Source organism: Lithobates pipiens, unplaced genomic scaffold, assembly GCF_037356315.1.
Source record: "Lithobates pipiens isolate NorthernLeopardFrog02 unplaced genomic scaffold, aLitPip1_a1.2 Scaffold_8, whole genome shotgun sequence".
Taxonomy (NCBI): Eukaryota; Metazoa; Chordata; class Amphibia; order Anura; family Ranidae; genus Lithobates; species Lithobates pipiens.
Window position 1 is genome coordinate 634,486,584 of NW_027507903.1, and position 22,250 is coordinate 634,508,833.

Genomic DNA, 22,250 nt, shown 5'->3' on the forward strand with positions numbered 1-22,250 from the left:
TCGTTCTCCGACGGGGTCTGTAAGTTCAGGAATGTCCTTCTGTAATTCATGCTGGTGGATCTATTAGCGATAAATCCCATCTGGTCTGGGCGAATCAATTTTGAAACAAATCTATTCAGCCTAGCTGCCAAGACCTTAGCTAATATTTTGGCATTCGAACATAGGTGGGATATTGGTCTATATGAAGCTGTATCTAGCGGGTCCGTCCCCTCCTTATGTAATACTGTAATAGTTGCTTCTAACATCGAGGCAGGCAGTCTTCCTTCCATAGCCGCTCCCCTCAGTGCTTTTAGCAACTGAGTATTATTTCTCCATAGTATTTATACATCTCCGTCGGAAGCCCATCTAGGCCAGGAGACTTTTGGTTTGCCATACCAGCTACTGCCTGTTGCAGTTCCAAGAGAGATATTGGGGCTTCCAGTTCATCTTTCCCTTTGCGTAATGGTCGGTATCTCCAATTTTCCCAGGAAATCCTCCATTACTACCTCCTCCCCCACCCTCTGCGATGTATAACGTTTTTATAATAGGCACTAAATGTATCCATTATCTCTGAGGTAAGAGAAGTAATCTCTCCTCCTATTAACCTAATAGTGGGGATGGTGGAGGGGAGAGAATTAGATCACACAAGTTGCGCCAACATTCTACCTACGCTTTCACCCTCTCTGAAGGCACACTGCCTCTGGAAGAGTCGTCTGCTCTCAACTTTCCTTGTTATTGCTATTTTATATTTTTGTTGTTAATCTACCCATATTTATTTCTTCCCCAGGGATGGATCAATTACAAATATTTTCGGCCCTTGACACCTTTCTTCGGACATTTTACTCCCAATTCCCTGGTTTCTTTATTAAATTGAGCAACCTGCTGGATCGAGATACCTCTAAGTTATGCCTTCAGGGTATCCCGAAGCGTCCCAGCAGCCACCGTACCTTCATTAAACTCTAAAAATTCTCTCAGTTTAGGCACGACCTCATCTGTTTTTTTTTTATTTTTATTAATTCAAACCAGAATGGACTTATTTTCCACGCTCTCTGAGCACTTTTTCCCCCTAGGTTCAATGTAAGCACCATAGATGAATGAACTGATACCCCTCTTGGTAAGTATGAGATATTGTCTCATTTGCATCTCTCTGCAGTTTCCCATAGCCATGTCTATCGTGGAGTACTTGAGTAGTAAGAGTATTGTTGAACGCCAGGGCTCGCTGCTCTCCACAAATCTATTAGCCCTGTTTCCTCCAGGAATTGGCTTAAACAGCTCTTCTCTGTAGGCTCTGAGTGTATCGAAACCGGAAACCTATCCTCCTTTTTATCTAAGACCTCATTGAAGTCTCCTACTATTATGAACGGTAAATCTTCCTTATCCAGCATGAACTCATTTAATTTAAACAGAACTTCCATTTTAAAAGGTGGAAGGATATAGATATTTGCCACGACCTACATTCTGTTCTCAATTGAGCAATAAAGAAAAACATAACGATCATTTTCATCTATGCTGGTCTGTCTGCAGGAAAAAGCCATCCCTGTTCTCACCATTGCACTTATCCCTCTAGAATACGAGGAGTATACCGAACGGTACTGAAATTGATATTTCCTATTCTTAAATTGTTGAATTGTATGTTTTGTAAGGTGTGTTTCCTGCAGGCAGACCAGCTCTACTCCATATCTTTCCAACATGGAAAATACTACTGCTTTTTTAACCGGTGTACTCAGACCCCTGACATTTCCAGGATCCTATGTTAAATTTTCTAGCCTGCATATGAGGGCAGGGGGAAAGCTGTCAAATACTTATTCAAAAATAAATTTGTGTAAAATTCATAACTAATCTGTGCATTACTACTCTTGATTCTATGTTGAGGCCTCTGTGCATATTTCTCTTTTGTATTGCCTTTTGTTATTTTTATCACCACTACCAAAAGAAACAAGTAGACATTAAAAAATAGCTTCATACGAGTTTCAAACACACTCTTTCCATTGCTAGCATTGATCCTCTTTGTACTGTATTGCAACCACTGAGTACTATTTACTATTATATTCTCTTCTAATGTGTATTTAATTAATAATCTTTTATTCAATCTACATTTCTCCTCTACTAAAAAGTTAACTGTTCCTTCTCTAATTCCCCTCCCCCTATGCCCCCCATCCTCCACTCCCCACCACCTATTTAGGTGTACCCCAAAGGACTTTTTTTGTAACCGTTTCCCACACCACTCGTTCCTCATGTTCTCTCCCATCCATCGCCCTCGCTATCAAAACATAAAATAATATTTTTTCAAACCATCACCCATTTGAAAGGAGCAAATACCAACTTGTGTGTGCGTCTCCCCACCATCCTCCCCCCATAAATTTTTAGTTACCTTAAAGAAAAAGAAAATACACATAGCAAAACAGCAAGTTCACACATTATAAACCATTTCCCTCCTTTCCCTTCCCCCTCCCTCCTCCCTTCAGTTTGTTTGCAGCTTCTCTCTTCCAGCCAGCTCTCCAAAAATCTGGGTTCCTCCCAGTGCTACTACAGTTAGCCGTGCTGGGTAGAGCAAAGCATAGGTTAACTTCAATTTCTGTAAAGTACGTTTAATCTGCATGAATTCAGTTCTACACCTCTGCAGTTACGGCGAGAAATCAGAGTATAGTGATATCTTAGTGCCATTGAAAAAGATATTTCCCACCTCCCTTGCCTTCCGTAGCAGCGTAACTATCTTTATAATTAAGGAATCCCACCAAGAGAGTGGCCTAGGGTATGCGCTCCTGGTGGTGGAGCCCTAAAAAGGAACTGTATGTGCTTTTTCAATTGAAAACATTGCTGAGAATGTTTCTCTTCCAAAGAGTTCAATGAACCATTTTTTCAGAAACTCTATGGGATTAAGACCCTCACTCCTTTCAGGCAGCCCCATCAATCTCACATTATCCTTTTGGAGCCTATTCTCTATGTCATCCATTTTTGACGCATATCTACTACTCATCTGTTCTTTCATATTTTTAACCTCATTTTTTAATGGGTATAATCATCTTCTGGCTTATCCTCCCTTCCAGGGCTGCTGTTCTTTCTGCTTTTTTTTTGTAAGTCTCGTCTGACCAGTGTCAGGTCCTCCTTCACTCCCTTCAGCTGGTCACATGGTTCTTTTAATGAGCCCTTGCACGCAGTCACAGCCAGAAATACATCCTTTAATGTCGGTTCTTTCTCTAGAGATGAGCGAGGATCAGATGGTACTTCTATATTTTGTTCAGTCGGCCCTGAACTCTTATTACTCAGGGTTTTTGTTGAGGCAAGTAGTGCTATTACTGAAGACTGACCATGACTTTTCCCATCTAACATAGCACCCTGTTGCTCATTGGCATGCGAGCCCCCTTTTGTTGGGAGTCTTACCCGAGGTATGAGCAAAACACTCCAATTTTGCTGCAGCTACCACAGACATCTGCTGGGAGTTCTTTTCTTTTGCGGAGCATAGTTGTTGCAACCCCGCGTTCTCTGGCCGAGTTTGGTCCTCTCCTCCTCTTCTTCTTGTTGCCATGCCCACAAACGGGCCTGGGTTTTTTTTGTGCAAATATTCAGCAATTGAACAGGGAAAGGAGGGTCAGTTAAGCCTAAGGGGTATGTAACAGTACAAGGGCATACATTTAATCCTTTGTGGGTATTATAGTGTTTGAAGAATTTTAAAACTGGGAGCCAAGAAAAAAAAAGGTACTAGAACTGGATGTCCAAGATGCTACCCTCTTATTACTAGACTCAGGACACCTTAATTATTCAGGTTTGTGACTTGCAGGAGTTGCTCAAGGTTACCCCAACCACTACTGCTTAAATGCTAAAATTGTGTGTGCTGGAATTACCATACGGTTACTGAGAGGGGGGAAAAAAAAGAAAAAGGACCAAGCTCTCCTGAATTCGTATCCCCACAGTTAAAACTAAGGGAATGGTTTCCTCAGGAGTTTCTAAGCCAATGCTGTGAAGTGCGCATCTGCAGCTCCAAACCCTGGAGTGCCAGTCTAAACACTTATGATTGTGCATATAATATAATCTCAAAAAGCCAGGAGCCAATAGTGCCGGAAATAAAATGCAGTATAAAAGTTATTCAGTATTTAGCACTTAGAGTGTTTATGGCTCAAATGGCAGGAGCGGAGTGTATAGAATTTGCTTGCAATTCATAAGGTTCAGAAATTCAAAAATTTGTAAAATCAGTACTGCTTGGACCTTGAACGAGGAATGAATTGGTGTGAAGGAACTAGAGCAGTGATGGCGAACCTTGGCACCCCAGATGTTTTGTAACTACATTTCCCATGATGCTCATGCACTCTGCAGTGTAGTTGAGCCTCATGGGAAATGTAGTTCCAAAACATCTGGGGTGCCAAGGTTCGCCATCACTGCACTAGAGTATCCTGCATAGCGCGCTGACCTCATCCCTACTCAACATCTCTGGAATTGGTCAACTGTGAGCCAGGTCTTCTTTTTCGACATTAATAAGTGACCTCACCAAATCTTTTTTTAGCTGACTGGAAACAAATACCCCAGACACTCCAAAAAAAAAAATGTATGGAAAGCCTTCCCAGATGATTGGAGCCAGCTCCATAAGACAGTTTGGTGTGGATGAACTCCCCACCACTGATCTCACCCCTACTGGAAATCTTTGGGATGAACTGGAACACCAACGATGCGCCATGTCTTCTCATCCAACATTATTAACTGACCCCACAAATGTTTTTTTTAGCTGACTGGATTCAAGTTCTGAGAGGCACACTGCAACATTTTCAGAAAAGTGGAGTCGGCTCCACAAAAACATGATTTGATGAGTTTGGTGTGGAGGAACTCTAGTGATTTCATCAGACAACATTCCCCCCCAGTCTTCCTGCACAACTGGGATCTAAACGGGTAAATTCTAAAGAGGGATGGCCAGATGGACGGGGATTTCTATGTACAGAGAAGGACAGGAGATTGACGGGCAGCTGCATGTGCTATCCGTACAGTGTAGTTCTGGCATTACACTGAAGTATTGTACAGGACTTAAAATTCGGGCAAAAATAAATAAAAATGGATAAAACTAATTCTGGTAAAAACTATTTTTTATTATCACACCAACACATTAATGCATTTATTTATTTTTTAGAGATAATCAGAATTTATTATATGTGTGACTTTGTTTTTCTTTTAATCACTTAATTTTTTGCACACTTAAATCTGCATATATTTTTTTTTCTGGAAAATGACCTTGTCCTCTTTCTGAAATATCAAAAGTGTGTAGAATTGGTAAAAAAAGATGAAAAAAAATAAATAAAAAATACAGAGCCCTGATCTCAACCCCACTGATCACCTTTGGGGGAATAGAAAGCCTTATAGTGAGCCAGGTCTTCTCATCCAACATCAGTAACTGACCTCCACAAATGTTCTCGTGGCTCATTGGACACAAATTCCCACAACACGTTCCAAAAATTTGTGGAAAGCCTTCCCAGAGGATTTGATTCGAAATTTACCGACTCAGAAATATAAATTTGCTTGATCATCAAATAGATCCGACTTTAGCCCAGGAAGGCTTTCAGGAAAATCCCAACACTGGAGCTTTTAAAAACACCTAAAATGGCAAGCAAAGCAATTCAAACACCATAGTATTTGTTTTGGCAGACTTGACCCTTGGCTGGAGAGCCTGAGGGATACAAAAAAAAAAAAAAAACTGGAGGTTGAACTTTCCAGAAAACCCTGAAATATCAGTTTTGGGCTGTCTGACCCTTCAAGGTGTCTGTGGCTTACAGGAAAAATAATCCTATGTTTACATGGCTGTCACCATCGACATGAAGGCGATACAAAAGCCACAAAGCTGGCCCTCGCACACAGCCAACAGACGGTGTGGAAAATATTGTCTGTAACTTAAGAAGCGTATAATCCACTTAGTAAATCTTGCATGACGTCTAATGGAAATTTCATCAGACAACATTCCCCCCCTCCAGTCTTCCTGCGCAACTGGGATCCAAACGGGTTACGCGGTAAACTCTACAGAGGGATGGCCAGATGGACGGGGACTTCTAAGTACAGAGAGGGACAGGTGATTGACGGGCAGCTGCATGTGCTATCCGTACAGTGTAGTTCTGGCATTACACTGAAGTACTGTACAGGATGTAAAATGCGAGCAAAAAAAAAAAAAAAGGATAAAACTAATTCTAGTAAAAACTATTTTTTATTATCACACCAACATATTAATGCATTTATTTATTTATTTTAGTGATAATCAGAATTTATTTTATGCGCTATTTTTTTTTTTTCTTTTAATCACTTAATTTTTTGCACACTTAAATCTGCATATATTTTTTTTGCTGGAAAATTACTTTCCCCTCAAACTATTTTCTGAAATATCAAAAGTGTGTATAATTGTTAAAAAAAAAATAAAAAATAAAAAAAGAAGATGAAAAAAAATATCAAAGTAGTAAAATTATAAATGTATAAACTGTGATACCAATTTGGGCAAATTCAAAATCAAAAAGCCCATGGCTGGCCTGCCCCCCCCCCCCCCCCCCCCAAAGATGTCACTACCGACAAAACGGCAGCCTGTCGGCGTCTACCCACCATCAGCATGACGATTTTTGTCACTGCTGTAATTGGATTGCTGCATCATTATAGAGCCAATAACTTATTTTAATAAAGATATTTTTTTTTTTAACAGATTTCATGATGGAAAGATCTGCTTTTATTTTTGGTTCCATAACATCATTGATTGCCGAGAAGCGAATCATCTTCCCCTAGCAGGAGGCGAGCCTGGGATTGATAACTCATGCGCTTTTGGCTATTTTGATTTTTGGAGCAACGCTTCTGGTAAGAGGCTTATAGTTATCCACTACTATTCTATGGTAGAGAGGTCTCTGCTATACTCACACAGATGACACTTCTTGGAAAACCTCTCATTGTGAATGTTTGATGAACTTTAACCTCCCTGGCGGTACGATTATTTCGGATTTTAGGTGCTAAAAGCGGTACCATTATTTTGCATGAAAATTTGGCGTTTTATATTGTAGTCCTGCAATTCTAAGGAATAAATCACTTAAATCTGTCCAAACCAGAGTCTAGCAGACATCCCGGGTATAATAAAGTTTGAAAAATGAAATCATAAATTATAATATAATAAATAATTATAAATAATTGTACCAAATAATAATATAACAATAATAAAAATTATTCAATAATGTAATCAAATCAAAAACACTGAAATTTGCTGAGTTGCAGAATTGTCACTGTCATTACTTTTCAGTATTTGATGACGGATCTCCCCACAAATCACTATCACTCAATTCTGCGAGTGATTCCAATTTATTATCGCTGTTTTCTAGCTGGTCTAAAATCACTTTTGATGTAAAGGGACAGTTTTAGTTGCTATGGACAATCTCTAGTTTCCAGGCATAAAGAACAGTTTTTATTACATAAAACTGCATGCAGGACACTGGACAGACCACTAGGGACAACGGGGATGTGAAATATTTACATACAGCAATGTAATCTGTAAGATTACATTATACTGTATGTATACTGTGTGTTTCACTTTTTGAATTTGGCGCCGATCTCCGTCCCCGTGCGTCGCAACGCTCGCAGGGCACGGAGATCAGCGATGTGATGCATCGAGCGAGACACGGCTCGCTCGTACAGCGGGGAGACAACGCTGGATCCGAGGGAGAAGGTAAGTAAACCTCCTCCTGGATCCAGCGATGCAGTGCCGAGTCTGGCTCGGGGTTACCGCTTTTGGTATGAAAATTCCACCCCGAGCCAGACTCGGGAATACCGTCAGGGGGGTTAAACACCTCTTTGCACATTTCTGAGAGCTTCAAATTATTCTTTTGCACTTTATTGTTATTAGTTGTCCATATTTGCACCTTTGCGATTCATTATTGGAAATTAATGAACTTCATTTGTCATTACGATTAACTTTTGTGAACTGTTGAAGAGTGTATGCACTTTTTGCTTTGGGTATAATTGGTAACCTCAGTACCACATCCCATAAATAAAAGAATCATAAAAACCAACAAAAAATTGAGTGGTGGGACTTTTAGCACTGGTTCACATCAGTGCGATTTGACAGTTAAAAATCACGACAAGTCGCACCCCATTGCTGGCAATGGAACTGCTCAAATCGGCACGACTCAAGTCACAGCGACTTTGAAAAAGGTTCATGTGCTACTTTTTTTTTGCAACTTGCATTGACTTCTGTAAACTGAAGTAGCGCAATTTCAAAGCCACAAGGGTGTGAACTATTTTTCTAAAAATCTTGTTTTAATAAACAAGTGATATCAAATATTTTAACAGCCACAATTTTATTCTCCAGGGCCTTGGACTATTTTAGAAAAAAAAAAAAAAAGTGGTATGACTTTTAGGGAACATGAACACTGCAGCTCAAAAGGAGAGGCTCTTGAGACAATTTTTTTCTGCATGGAAACTGCCCTCTGTTAGCCAATGTGTCAAGCTGAAATAAAAGCTCAAAAAGCAGCTTTATTTTATTTTTATTTTTTTAAGCTGCATTGTGCATAAGCCCTTAAAGTGCTAATTATACTTCCCTTAAAGTGGATGTAAACCAGATTCATGAAATCTGACCCGGGCGCATACACCTGCAGTGTTTTCTTATCGCAAATCAAAGCTCTAAGTCCCGTGGCTTTCTCCTGCTCTGTTCTTCTGTTATCAGCATGATAACTTCTGACAAGTTCTCAGACAACTGTGATGAAACAAGGCAGAATTTTGTGTCAAGGTGGGTGCTATAAATAGATTAGCAGAGAGCTAGTCTATTCACAGCAGAGCTCTGCAAGTCTCTACCTATGTGGAGGAGTGTGTGTGCCTTTCCTCCTCCAATCAGCTGTCTCGCAGTGTATGGCAAGAATCCACACCCACAAGTGAATCAGGAAGAGAAAATTCTAACAGGATGTACGCTTTTCAACCACTTGCCGACCGTAGGGCGTCCATGGACGTCCTGAGTTTGTGGGGGTATATCTGAATGATGCTTGCAGCTGGCGATTCCCTACACCAGTGATGGCGAACCTTGGCACCCCAGATGTTTTGGAACTACATTTCCCATGATGCTCATTGCACTCTGCAGTGTTGTTGAGCATCATGGGAAATGTAGTTCCAAAACATCTGGGGTGCCAAGGTTCGCCATCACTGCCCTACACCATAAGAACGATCATAGCGGCAGGGTTTTTTTTCTACCCCAAATGCCCACCAAGTTATACTCCTTCCTAATGCCAGGGCATTTTCTACTCCCAATGGCCACCACACACTCTGGTCCCCTAAAGTCTCAAGTAGCAGTAAACTGGTTCTTTGTTAAGAAAATTTGGAGACTCGTTCTTAGATCTAGTGCACGACCCAGGGATCCTTCCACAACTGGTTCAGATATAAATGAACAAGAGAGAGTGTAGTGTGCAGGGACATTATTTTGCTGTAAGCTCACTTTGACCCAGCTCCAGGGATCCATCCAACCCTGTCTTAGCCAATTTATTATAAGTACAAAAATAGCCAACATCAAAGAGAAAGGGTCTCAACGCCCGTCGCTGAAAACATCTCAGTCTTCACCCAGTTCTTAGAAGGCATTTGTACAAAAAGGCCGATGGGAATATAGATGGAAATAGAACTGTGTATTACAGAGGATGGCGCGCGCGCACACACATGGCACACACACACACACACACGGCACGCACACACACACACAACACACACGGCACCATAGTTAGGGCGAGTATGTTGATGGGGAGCAGCCATTAAAGAGAACCTGTTTTGCCCCGCAGGGCCAATGCACTGGATGCTTGAAGTTAACATTTCAAACTTTTTAAGCCATCAACACATTACAATCATTTGTTAAAATCCAGTTTTCTTTGATTATCAATTTTTCACGCAACGTCACCCCACACACCACACCAAGTTAGTACCCCAGTTTTATTATGTACATTTAGGAAAGAATCCAGGCCTTAACCACTTCAGCCTCGGAAGGATTTGCACCCTTCCGGACCAGAGCATTATTTGCGATACGGCTCTGTGTCGCTTTATACGACAATTACGTGGTCGTGCGACGTTGTACCCAAACAAAATTGACATCTTGTTTTCCCCACAAATAGAGCTCTCTTTTGTTATTTGACCACCTCTGCGATTTTTTTTTTTTTGCGATATAAACAAAAAAAATAAAAAGGGAGCAACAATTTTGAAAAAATAAAAAATAAATTTACAAAAATATTTACTTTTTGCTATAATAAAATATCCTTCCCAAAAAAAATATATAGAATAAAAAACAAACAAACCTATTTCTTAGTTTAGGCAGATATGTATTCTTCCACATATTAAAAAAAAAAATTGCAACAAGTACATATTGATTGGTTTGTGCAAAAGTTACAGCGTCGACCAAATAGGGGATAGATTTATGGCATTTTTATTATTTTTATTTTTTTTACTAGTAATGGCGGCAATCTGATTTTTATTGGGAGTGTGACATTGCGGCGGACAGATTGGACACATTTGACACTTTTTTGGGACCATTGACACTTATACAGCGATTAGAGCTAAAAATAGCCACTGATTACTGTATAAATGGCACTGGCAGGGAAGAGGTCAAAACTAGGGGGCGATCAAGGGGTTAAATGTGTCCCCTAGGGAGTGATTCCAAATGTGGGGGGATGGGACTGCCTGAAGGAGGAGAACGATCACTGTTCATACTTCGTATGAACAACAGATGTGTCTCCTCACCCCTGACAGAACAGGGATCTGTCTGTTTACATTGACAGACCTCCGTTCTGTGTCTCTCAAGAGCAATCGCGGGTGCCTGGAGAACATTGCGGCCATCGGGCAAGTGCATCAGCTCCATCGCGCTGAGGGCGGGCGCCCCCTTATTGGTCCTAAAGCGGCCGATTTATACCTACTGCGATTTGCCCAGGTGAGCCAACCTGCCGCAGTATAACCACATCGGCTGGTCGTCTAGTGGTTAAAACAATCTACTGAGCTGGCCAGAGCCACCGCCGGAGGGAGTCTATTCCAGATTTTCACAGCTCTTACTGTGAAGAAACCTTTCCGTATTTGTAGATGAAATCTTTTCCTCTAGGCGTAAAGAGTTCCTCCTTGTCCTCTGTGATGACCTTAAAAAAAAAAAAAAGGAGAAGTCCAGCCAAAGCTTGTTTGTCTGGGCTTCTCCTATGGGTCACAGGAGTGCAATTCTTTTTGCACTCCTGTGACCCAGTTTCAGCAGAGGGGAGCCGAAGTCTGCTCTCTGCTGGCATCGCGTCATTCTGACAATGGGAGTCTGGACCCGCCAGATGCCTGGACTGATACCCGCCTCAGGCTCTCAGCCAGCCGCTGAGAGCCTGAGACGGCTGCTCCCCGCTCCTCCACAGCCCAGCACCCCAATGAGCATGGAGGGAGCAGAGCAGAGAGATGTGCTTAAGACTGCAGCTCTCTGCTCACAGAGCTCTGAAAAATCGAACCATTGGCGACATTTGCTCGGTTTTCAGTGCTGAGGCGCCGGGGGACAGATGCAGCAAGAATGAAGGGGGGGGGGGGGGGGGAGACCCACCAAGTTCACTATATGAAACACTTAGGTATTAGTACATATTGATCATATCCCCCCTTAATCTCCTCTTCTCAAGAGAGAATAAATTCAGTTGCTCTAATCTTTCCTCATAGCGGAGCCCCTCCATGCCTCTTATCAGTTTTGTTGCCCTTCTCTGCACTTTCTCCAGTTCCCAGATATCCTTTTTGAGAACTGGTGCCCAAAACTGAACTGCATATTCCAGATGAGGTCTTACTAATGATTTGTACAGGGGGGCAAAAAGATATCTCTGGCATAATAAATTAAATGAATGAGAGGAAAGGAAGGATTTTGCAATGCTGCGTTGCCCATCTTGGTACACCTTACACTTAGGCCGCAGAAAGCAGCAGCGGACATCTTGTTACACCCAGCCCAAACTATATGGGCTGAGTGTAACAAGATGTTTGCTGCTGGCTTACTGTGGCCAAGTGCAGGGTGTACCAAGATGGGCGTCGGGATATTTCAACCTCTGACGGAGACACGGAACGTCACTTTCGTTATGGACTATGACAGCTCGGGTCACTGATTTTGACAGAACATGAGGCTTTGCACTGCGCCCCTCTCCGCTTGCCTTCCGCTGCTGCCAGCCTGTGGAGGACTCGCTCTCCACCCACTGACTTCCCGTTTGCGAACAGAGCTGCCTCTTAATTTCCAAGCATCAGATTAGGTATCGGGAGCATTTGTGCAAGTATAAGTACTCATTCAAATACTCGGTATTGGCACTGATACTAGTATCGGTGCAACCCTTTTAAAAAGTAAGGGTCCCAACACTGAACCTTGGGGTACACCGCTGATAACCTTAGACCATTCAGAGTAAGAATCATTAACCACTACTGAATTCTTTTAGCCAATTTTCTATCCATTTATAAACTGATCTTTCCAAGCCTGTGGACTTTACAACCTTACACATTAGAACTGCACAATCCCATCACACACACACACACACACATTATAATCTGACAGATTTCCATTTCACACAATGGTGCTCAATGTTCAGATCTTATGCAAACCCGGAGTGTAAATTGTGCAATGTAGGGGTGGCTTGGACACAAAGGCACTTTTTGCTCCCTATACCATGGAGCAGCGTGAAAGATAGCCAACATCTCACCGAGCATGTACTGAGCCAATTGCACACACTGAGCATGTTGGAGGGAGTGCTTAGCGATGTGTATAGAGTTGGGGAGTGGACATATGGACAGACAAGCAGATCAGCAATTAAGGAGCCTGGCTTTATTGATTAGTTGGTCCGCACCATGTTATCCGCGGAGCGGGCTGCGGCCTTAGGAAAGGCCGCGGCTTCGGCCTAGTTCCGGAGCTGGCGGCCATCTTGGTACACCCGGCGGCGGAGAGCTGCACGCTGACATCACCCCCAGCGCGGCGTTCAGCCTGTGTCAGCCCAAGTGAAGGAATTCTGGAGGGGTCACGCTGGATGCCTTGCCTGCCCTCATTCAAAACTTCTTTTATGCAGGTACCACTACGTTAATTATTACCTAATCTAACCTAATAACTAACTACTATCTATTAGATAGTAGTTAGTTATTATCTAATCCTATCTAAGCCTTTCCACTTGCTCGGCACAGCCACAGTTGATTTAAATAAAAGGTACAACACTATCTCTCCCCCCCAGTAAAATGCAGCTTATTACAAGCATAAAAACATAGCATATCACTGACGATTTGCGCCAATAGGCATCCCGGGACTCATAATGGTGGTCTGTTTGGAGGAACTTTGATCGGTGGTGAGCTTGGCGCAAATCATCAGTGATATGCTGACTATGTTTTTATGCTTGCAATAAGCTGCATTTTATTGGGGGGAGATAGTGTTATACCTTTTATTTAAATAAACAATGTGGCTGTGGGGGGCGGGGATAGTGTTATTTTTTTTGCTGATCCGAAAATTGATCCGATCCGTGACTCTGATGCGAGGAACGATCCGATCCGTGAGTTTTTTGATCCGTTGCACCCCTAGTCTGCACCTTCCCCCCTGCTGGTCCGTTAGAATCCTGTTTATCCTCCCGTGTCCTACGCATGCACCACGTCCATGACCACGCAGCTACGCCTGCTTGCATTCTCCACCCAGCTGACGTCCCGCCAGCAACGCGCCTGCGCTGCTTTCGGCTCCTCCTCCCCCCCTCTACCCAGCAGCCTTCCGATAGACCCGCCGCAGAGCACAGGAGCGTTAAGCCCTCGCTGGGCCAATTAATCCGATTAATCTAAAAAATAATCGGCCGATTAATCGATTATGAAAAGAATCGTTAGTTGCAGCCCTAGATTGCATTGATATTTTTGCCACCCAAATGCATTATTATACATTTTTCTACATCAAACCTCATTTGCCATGTAGTTGCCCACCCCATTAAATTTGTTCAGATCTTTTTGAAAGATTTCCACATCCTGCGAGAAGTTATTGCCCTGCTTAGCTTAGTATCATCCGCAAATACAGAGATTGTACAAAACCACACATTAAAAACCCTCACCTATCCACAGAAAAAAAAAAAAAAAAAAAACACACTTTCTACCATAAATGGGACTTGTATTCAGATCCCAATAGTAAGCCTGCTGCCACAGCATACCTCTCTGTAGGTCAACATGATCCGGATCCTCTAAAGATGGCAAGACTTTCAGAGATTCTATCTGCCGCTACTGCCATAGAAGTACAGCCATCCCCCATCTCAGATACATACAGCCCCATTTCCTGGACCCACACATCCTCCCAGTTCTCCTACAGCAGGGATATGCAATTAGCGGACCTCCAGCTGTTGCAGAACTACAAGTCCCATGAGGGATAGCAAGACTCTGACAGCCACAAACATGACACCCAGAGGCATGATGGGACTTGTAGTTTTGCTGGAGGTTCCCTAATTGGATATCCCGGTCCTACAGCATGGAATAGATTACTAGATTGTTTGTTCTTACAGTTCTCTATCAAGACTGAGGAGGGGAGCATCGCTGGAACATCTCAGTTGAAGAACGTTCTGGAGAGTATTATCAGAGTTGGGACTATCCAGACACCTATGCTTCTTGAGCTCTGGGGTATAGACAAGCCCCCCTCCCCCCCCCCAAGCCTCGCCAGTCTCATTGGTGGATGACCTGGTTTTGGGCTTGGAGATACACTTTACTTGTTATGTCTATGCTCACTAAATAGCAGTAGAGATCAGATCAATAAACCACATAGAGTGCTGACCCTCACTGGGAGAGTACTAGGGACTCGCCTATCTATTATTTTTTTAGTGGGTTTGAGCTTTGAACTGCTCACATCTCTTGTGAGATCACTCTCTGCCTTAATGGATTCCATACTGCGAATGAATACAACATAAGGAGTGGAAATCCGCAGAGATGGGTAACATCTTAAAGCAGAGTTCCACCCAAAAGTAGAACATCCGCTTATCCCCCCCCCCCCAACGGTGCCACATTTGGCACCTTTTGGGGGGGACTGACAAAAACAGGTCCTGTCCCCACTTCGGGAACAGGGCAATCCAATTCAACCAATATAAAAACGAAGATGAATATTTTTAAAAGAATGAAGAAGCAGAAGTCAAACCCTTGGACTTGATGTTATAAATGATTGCACACGCCCAGTGTAGTCTACCGCCATAAAGGTGTAAATAACCCAAATATAACCGAGACGTAGATCAATACGACGCAACAAAAAAAAAAAAAAAAAAAAAAAGAAGACACGGCGGTATTTCACTCCTTCCGCAGGCACTCACCTGGTTGTCTCCGCTTCGATGACTGCTGGGCGGGGCTGACGGGTGTTGGAGCTGACCCGAACTCATGTCTGCCATCCTGCGCTCCATCTGCTCTAATCGCTCCAGAATCGACATCCTAAACTGATTATCTGCGAGACAAGAAAAAAAGGAAGATGAGTCCAGATCAATCAAAAATGATCAGCCGAAAATGGCGTCATCACCGATAAAAGGCATGCTGCATCTCATTTACTAAAATGTGCAAGACCCCCCCACTGACTGCACTGCGCAAGCATCCCCCCCCCCCCACTAGCCTCAATGAGCAAGCTGCTCACCCCGTTGACCTCAATGCGCAAGCGCCCCCCTGCCCCAGCTAACCTCAACGCGCAAGCGTCCCCCACCCCGTTGACCTCAACTCGCAAGCGCCCCCCACCCCGTTGACCTCAACGTGCAAGTACGCCCCACCCTGCTGACCCCAATGCGCAAGCGCCCCCCACCCCGTTGACCTCAACGCGCAAGCACGCCCCACCCTGCTGACTTCAATGCGCAAGCGCCCCCGCTGACCCCAATGTGCAAGCGCCCCCCACTGACCCCAATGCGCAAGCGCCCCTCCCCCCCACTGACCCCACTGTCTTAGACAGGTATCTGCACCCCCTCCCCCCTGAAGGGTGCCAACTGTGACACCGAGGGGGGGGGGGGTTTGTGGGTTCCGATGAGCAGAAGTTCCACTTTAGGTTGGAACCCCGGCTTTAACTACTTAAGGACTGGAAGGATTTGCCCCTTTTAATGACTAGGCCATTTATTTTGCGATAAGGTACTGCATCGCTTTAAATGACATGTGTAGTCGTGCGATGTTGTGCCCAAACAAAATTGACGTACTTTCCCCCTCCCACAAATAGAGCTTCCTTTTGGTGAAAAAACAAAAAGCAATAGGTTTTACTTTTTTCTATAATAAATATCCCCCCAAAAAATATAAAAAAATAATTTCTTCCTCAGTTTAGGCCGATATGTATTCTTGTACATAGTTTTGTAAAAAAAAAAAAAAAAAAAAAAAAAAAAAATATTGATTGGTTTCCGCAAAAGTTACAGCGTCTACAAAATAGGGAATAGATTAATGGCATTTTTATTTTTACTGGCAGTGACCAGCAAATTTTTAACCGGGACTGACATTGCGGCGGACAGGTTTGGAAAACACTCGACACATTTTTTGGGACCACTGACATTTCTACAGTGATCAGTGCTATAAAAATGCAGATTGCTGTGTAAATGTCACTGGTAAGGAAGGGGTTAACACTTGGTGGGGGGGGGGGGGGGATCAAGGGGTTAAACGTGTTCCCTGCTAGGTGATTCTAACTCTGAGGAGATGTGATTTACTAGAGGAGGAGCCGGATCGCTGCTCCTACTTAGTAGAAGCAGACGAACTGTCTCGCCTCTCCTGACAGAATGGGGATTTGTGCGTTTACATACACGCACACATCCCCCATTCTCACAGCCGAGCGCATCGTGTCCCCCACCGCGCAGCGGGCGTGCCTATGTCTCTTAAAGAAACCGACGTACCATGACAGCGATTCGTGGGAACGTGCCGACCTGTTGCAGAACAATGATGGCGGCTGATCGGCAAGTGGTTAAAGGGTGGAAAAAGTTATGAAATTATTTATCTTTGTCTCATTTTTTTTTTACATCACAGAAACCTGACATTTTAACAGGGGTGTGTAGACTTTGTATATCCACTATATGTGATCTATTATGAGCGGTATAATGGGGTATTTGCTAGCTTTAAAACAAAAACAACAAAAAAACAAAAAAAGGGGGGGGGGGGGGAGGGTTCTTTGTAGGACTATTTTTTAAGAACATTTAGTGTAAAAGCAAACATTGATTTTATTTTATTTTTTTATTTTTTTATACATATATTGTGGTGAATAAAAACAAAACATGGGGGGGGGGGGGGGCTAGTTCCCATATTAGTAATAATACACTTGAAAGCAAGGTATTAATTACACTGCTATATTTTTTTCATAAAGCATCAGATACCCATTAGGTAAAAACCTTACTTCCTCCATTTTTATGCATAGCAAAAATTGAAAAATAGATGCTATGGTTTTTTTTTCCCCCCCAAGCTGTAAAAAAATAAATAAAATGAAACCAGTATATTTAGAAATGCAAAGAATCTATTTCCTTTTTCCATTGTGTTTTGGAAATTTTTCCATGTCAAATCAGAAAAAAAAAAAAAAAAAAAAAAAAAAAAGAAGGAGTAACTAAAAGTTTAAAATCTTTTTTTTTTTTTTTTCTCCTTTAAATAGCCTTGTTTTTTTGATTTGGCCTGGAAAATTGTTTCTAAATTTAATGGAACTAAAAGGAAATAAATTCTTTGCTATATATATATATATATATATATATATATATATATATATATATATAATGAGAGAATGAGAATATATATATAAAAAATGAGAGAATGAGTATATATATATATATATATATATATATATATATATATATATATATATATATATATATATAAAATGAGAGAATGAGAATATATATATATAAAAAATTAGAGAAAGAGAATATATATATATATATATATATATATATATATATATATATATATATATATATATATATATATATATATATATATATATATAAAAATGAGAGAAAGAGAATATATATATATATATATATATATATATATATATATATATATATATATATATATAAAAAATGAGAGAAAGAGAATATATATATATATATATATATATATATATATATATATATATATATATATATAAAAAATGAGAGAAAGAGAATATATTATATATATATATAAAAATGAGAGAAAGAGAATATATTATATATATAAAAATGAGAGAATGAGAATATAAATATAAAAAATGAGAGAATAAAAATATAAATATAAAAATGAGAGAATAAAAATATATATATATAAAAAAATTAGAGAATAAAAATATATATATAAAAATGAGAGAATAAAAATATATATATGTAAAAATATGAGAATGAATATATATATATATAAAAAATTTGAGAATAAAAATATATATATAAAAATGAGAGAATGAGAATAAAAATATATATATAAAAATGAGAGAATGAGAATATATATATATATATATATATATATAAAAATGAGAGACTGAGAATATATATATATAAAAATGAGAGAATGAGAAATATATATATATAAAAATGAGAGAATGAGAATATATATATAGATATAGATATATATATATATACACATACATATACACATACACACATTTTTTTCCTGTCTGCCTTCACTTCTCATCAAATAAACACAGGAAGTGAGAGCAAAAAACTCAGCAAAATGCAGAGAATCCCCTCTTAGATGTCCCCATTTCCCTCTATTCCTATTCTGATAAAAGGCATTTCTCATCCCTTTCTGTCTTTATGACAGCAGGATGAATATCTTCAGCCGGGACAAAGATCAAAAACAAAAAAAATAAACACACCTGACAGGGTTGATTGTGCCCTCTTTACTATATGCAAAACTTTATAGCTCTATTTTCTGCTTGTAGCTCTAAAAAAAAAACTAAACAAGCCAAATCCCATTCATTTCAATGACCCATGTTCACATCCGAGTGTTCCATCCCCTGAAGCAATACGCCCATCACTCAAATAAACTACATGAGCTTCTTTTTTGGCAGAGTTCAGGCGTTTTTTGGTGCCATAGACTTCAGTAGAAACGCCTGACTTGAGTGTTTTACAAGCACTTTCTGATGAAATAGCAGCGCTCCACCCCTAATTTCCTCTCCCGCTTCCCCTCCCCGCAAGTGCTTTCTATTGGCTAAATAAAAAATAGGTGAAGCTGTAAATTGTTTGTAATACACTTCTAAAAAGCTTGTAACAAAAAATGCCCAAAAAACACCAGTAAGTGGCTACGCTCAGGAATGAATGGAGGCAAAAAAAAAAAAAAAAAACATTGGATTTGATACACTTTAACCTTTAATTTTGGCATGTGGCTATTTCTTTATTTTTTTTTCTGTAATTAGTAATTACTTGGGATTTTCAAAAGCACAACTTATTTCTTTTGCCTGAGCTAGGTGAGGTGTGAAATGCACAAAATAAATAAGTTGCCAAGGCCGGCCCATACACGGAGCAAATTTCTTTCCTGCATCCAAGCGTTGCAGTGTTGATGCAGGAATCTCTTCTGCCGGGCCCATGGTCTTCTCCTGGTGGGGGAGGCCGCCACAGTGAAGACAGTGATTATTGCTAGCGGCTATTGCTAGCGATAAATCGCAGGTAAAACCAGGCATGCTGGATGTACTATATAGTTGATCAATCAACTTGTTACATTCAGCCTGTCCATACACGGTTAGAAAATCTACCAGCCGAGATTCGAACAGTTGCATGGCCTTGCCCAACAGGATTCTAAGGTGAGGTGTTTTGGTCCTGATGTGGACATCACATCACACATGTATAACATTCAAACACAATGAAGTACCTATAAAATTTTTTTGGGGGAAATTAAAAAAAAATAAATAAAAAAAAAGAAAGAAAGAATAAATTGTGAAAAAAGGGGGAAAAAAAATAATAATCTGAAATATCCAGCTTTTGTTTAATAAAAATCTATTAAAAAAAAAAAAAAAAAAAAAACATTTTAAGTACTAAACTTGAGAAGTAATGCAATAACAATTGTGGGTAATAATATAGTTACTTTTTGTAACTTAAAAAAAAAAAATGTTTTTTAGATTTTTCTACAAAAATTCAAAAAATAAAAAAAAACAAAGCCATAAAAATATTTTAAAGCGTAAAACCAAAAGCGAAACTGACAGTTTGGAACAAGGAGACCCTAAAGAAAAGAAAAAAAAAAAAAAAAAAGGCGCTCCCATACCCCGAACATACATATTCATGGCTATGTTTGTACACACGTATGTATAAATTAGGAATGTCATCAGATCTATACGCGGTAAGATCGGTACATTGACATGCCTTATGGAAGAACTCTACGTGGTGTAAGGCTGGGTGAAGGGTGCAGCCAGGCCATACTGGAGCTCCACCACCTATATTACATTACGTTGTGCCATACAAGGCTCACACATTTTCCAAGTGGGGATCTACGTATTATTTACAAAAATAAAAAAAAATAAAAAAAAGAGAAAAAAAGGAAAGATAAAGATGGAGGTTAATTTTCTGCACTGTCCTACCTTCATGGCACGCACCCCAGCGGTACAGTCTTTCCCAGCATCCTCCAGTACGGGCCCCCAGGAACCCCCTTCGGCAGTGTCTTGTGAAGTTGACTGCAGGGAACTCCCTGAGCTGGTGTGATGAGCGGTGTCAGTGCTCCTGTGTCCTATAATCCTCAACCTACTAAAATAGACCTCTCCCCCCTCCCTCGGCAGCTCATTAAAGGGAAGGAAAATCCGACTCAGCCACTGGAATATTTCACATAAGCAGTGGGATTGAGTGGCTCTCCTGGGTGCTGCTTTCACCTGAACCTCCAACAATGTGGACAGGAGACGGGCAACCCTGACTCTGCCTACAAGGAGCAATGTGCAAGACGAGAGCGTGCCCGAGTGTGCACTGCAACCAACAACATGAAAGCGTGCCCGAGCGCGCACCGTGACCAAGATGAGAGCGTGCACCGCAACCAAGATGAGAGCGCGCCCGAGCGTGCACCGCAACCAACGCGACAGCGCGCCCGAGCGTGCACCGCAACCAACGCGACAGCGCGCCCGAGCGTGCACCGCAACCAACGCAACAGCGCGCCCGAGCGTGCACCGCAACCAACGCGACAGCGCGCCCGAGCGTGCACCGCAACCAACGCGACAGCGCGCCCGAGCGTGCACCGCAACCAACGCGACAGCGCGCCCGAGCGTGCACTGCAACCGTGACAGCGCGCCCGAGCGTGCACTGCAACCGTGACAGCGCGCCCGAGCGTGCACTGCAACCGTGACAGCGCGCCGAGCGTGCACTGCAACCGTGACAGCGCGCCCGAGCGTGCACTGCAACCACCATGAGAGAGTGACAGTGTGCACTGCAACAAAATATGGACAATGTCACCATCTGGTTCCTGCAGGATGTTCAAACTCAACATACAAGCAACCGTGGTCCCTGCAAAATCTACACGCAAAAATTCGGGGTCCCTGCACAATGTGCACGCAAGATGTCAAAATGCACACCTAAACCACACACAGTATGCATAATTTTGAACAAACCTTTCTGCACAAAAAGTCAAGCCAACTTTATGAACACACAATGAACATCCAAAGCCTGCCATCCCCACACAATGTACAAGGAAATTTTACAGAGTTTGCACAATATTGAATCACACTATCACTGCAAATAACTCAACAAAAGCCGCATGCAACCAAAATTGCACAATCTCGTCACAAACTAAGCAAACTACATTCTCCCTGCACAATGTACACCAAACATCAGAAGTATCTGCACCAACCCTCTCTGCCTAATGTATGGCCAAACCTCACAATTCCTCCGCAGTGTTTAACCAAAACCTCCCACCAAACCTCAGTCTTTGAGCAATGTACCAGCAAGCTTTAACGCTGATGAACAATTTATAAACCAAACCTCTTTGATCCTCACAGTTCCTCTAGAAAACCAAACCTCACAGTTCATGCACAGGCTATGCTTGTAATAGCCAATCTCTGAACAAAATACATAGGCAAAGCTCATCTCTGCACAGTGTACAATCAAGCTTCAATTTATGACCAAACATTCCACTCCCAGCACAGCATACAATCAAATCTCCAAGTGCCTGCACAATGTGGTGCCAACAATTGCAATCCCAATACAGGACCTAAAGTTATATGTGAACCGAGTATAACCAAAATAGCTGAGTGTGCAACCAAACCTCAGACTAAAAAATATTTATATAGGTACAGCACAATGAACAACCAACCCCCTATGGTACAAAAACCGTTAGTGCCGCCGCCCCCCCCCCCCCCGGTACAAAAACAAACCTCTTAATGTTTCTCCATGGTACAGAACCAACCCTTACGTTTCACAATGGGACAGAACCAACCCTTAGACTCTATACACACTATTCGA

The 22,250-nt window shown here is 41.6% G+C and overlaps 1 protein-coding gene across 6 annotated transcripts in view; it reads right to left on the reverse strand.

Annotated features, from left to right (window-relative positions):
• CAMTA2 (calmodulin binding transcription activator 2) overlaps nt 1-22,250 on the reverse strand; it is a 142,918-nt gene that overhangs the window by 38,881 nt on the left and 81,787 nt on the right. For all 6 annotated transcript variants that reach the window (XM_077470856.1, XM_077470859.1, XM_077470858.1 and 3 more), the window contains exon 12: nt 15,225-15,352. In XM_077470856.1, coding sequence (XP_077326982.1) covers nt 15,225-15,352 — 128 coding nt within the window. The remainder of the gene's footprint in view (nt 1-15,224; nt 15,353-22,250) is intronic.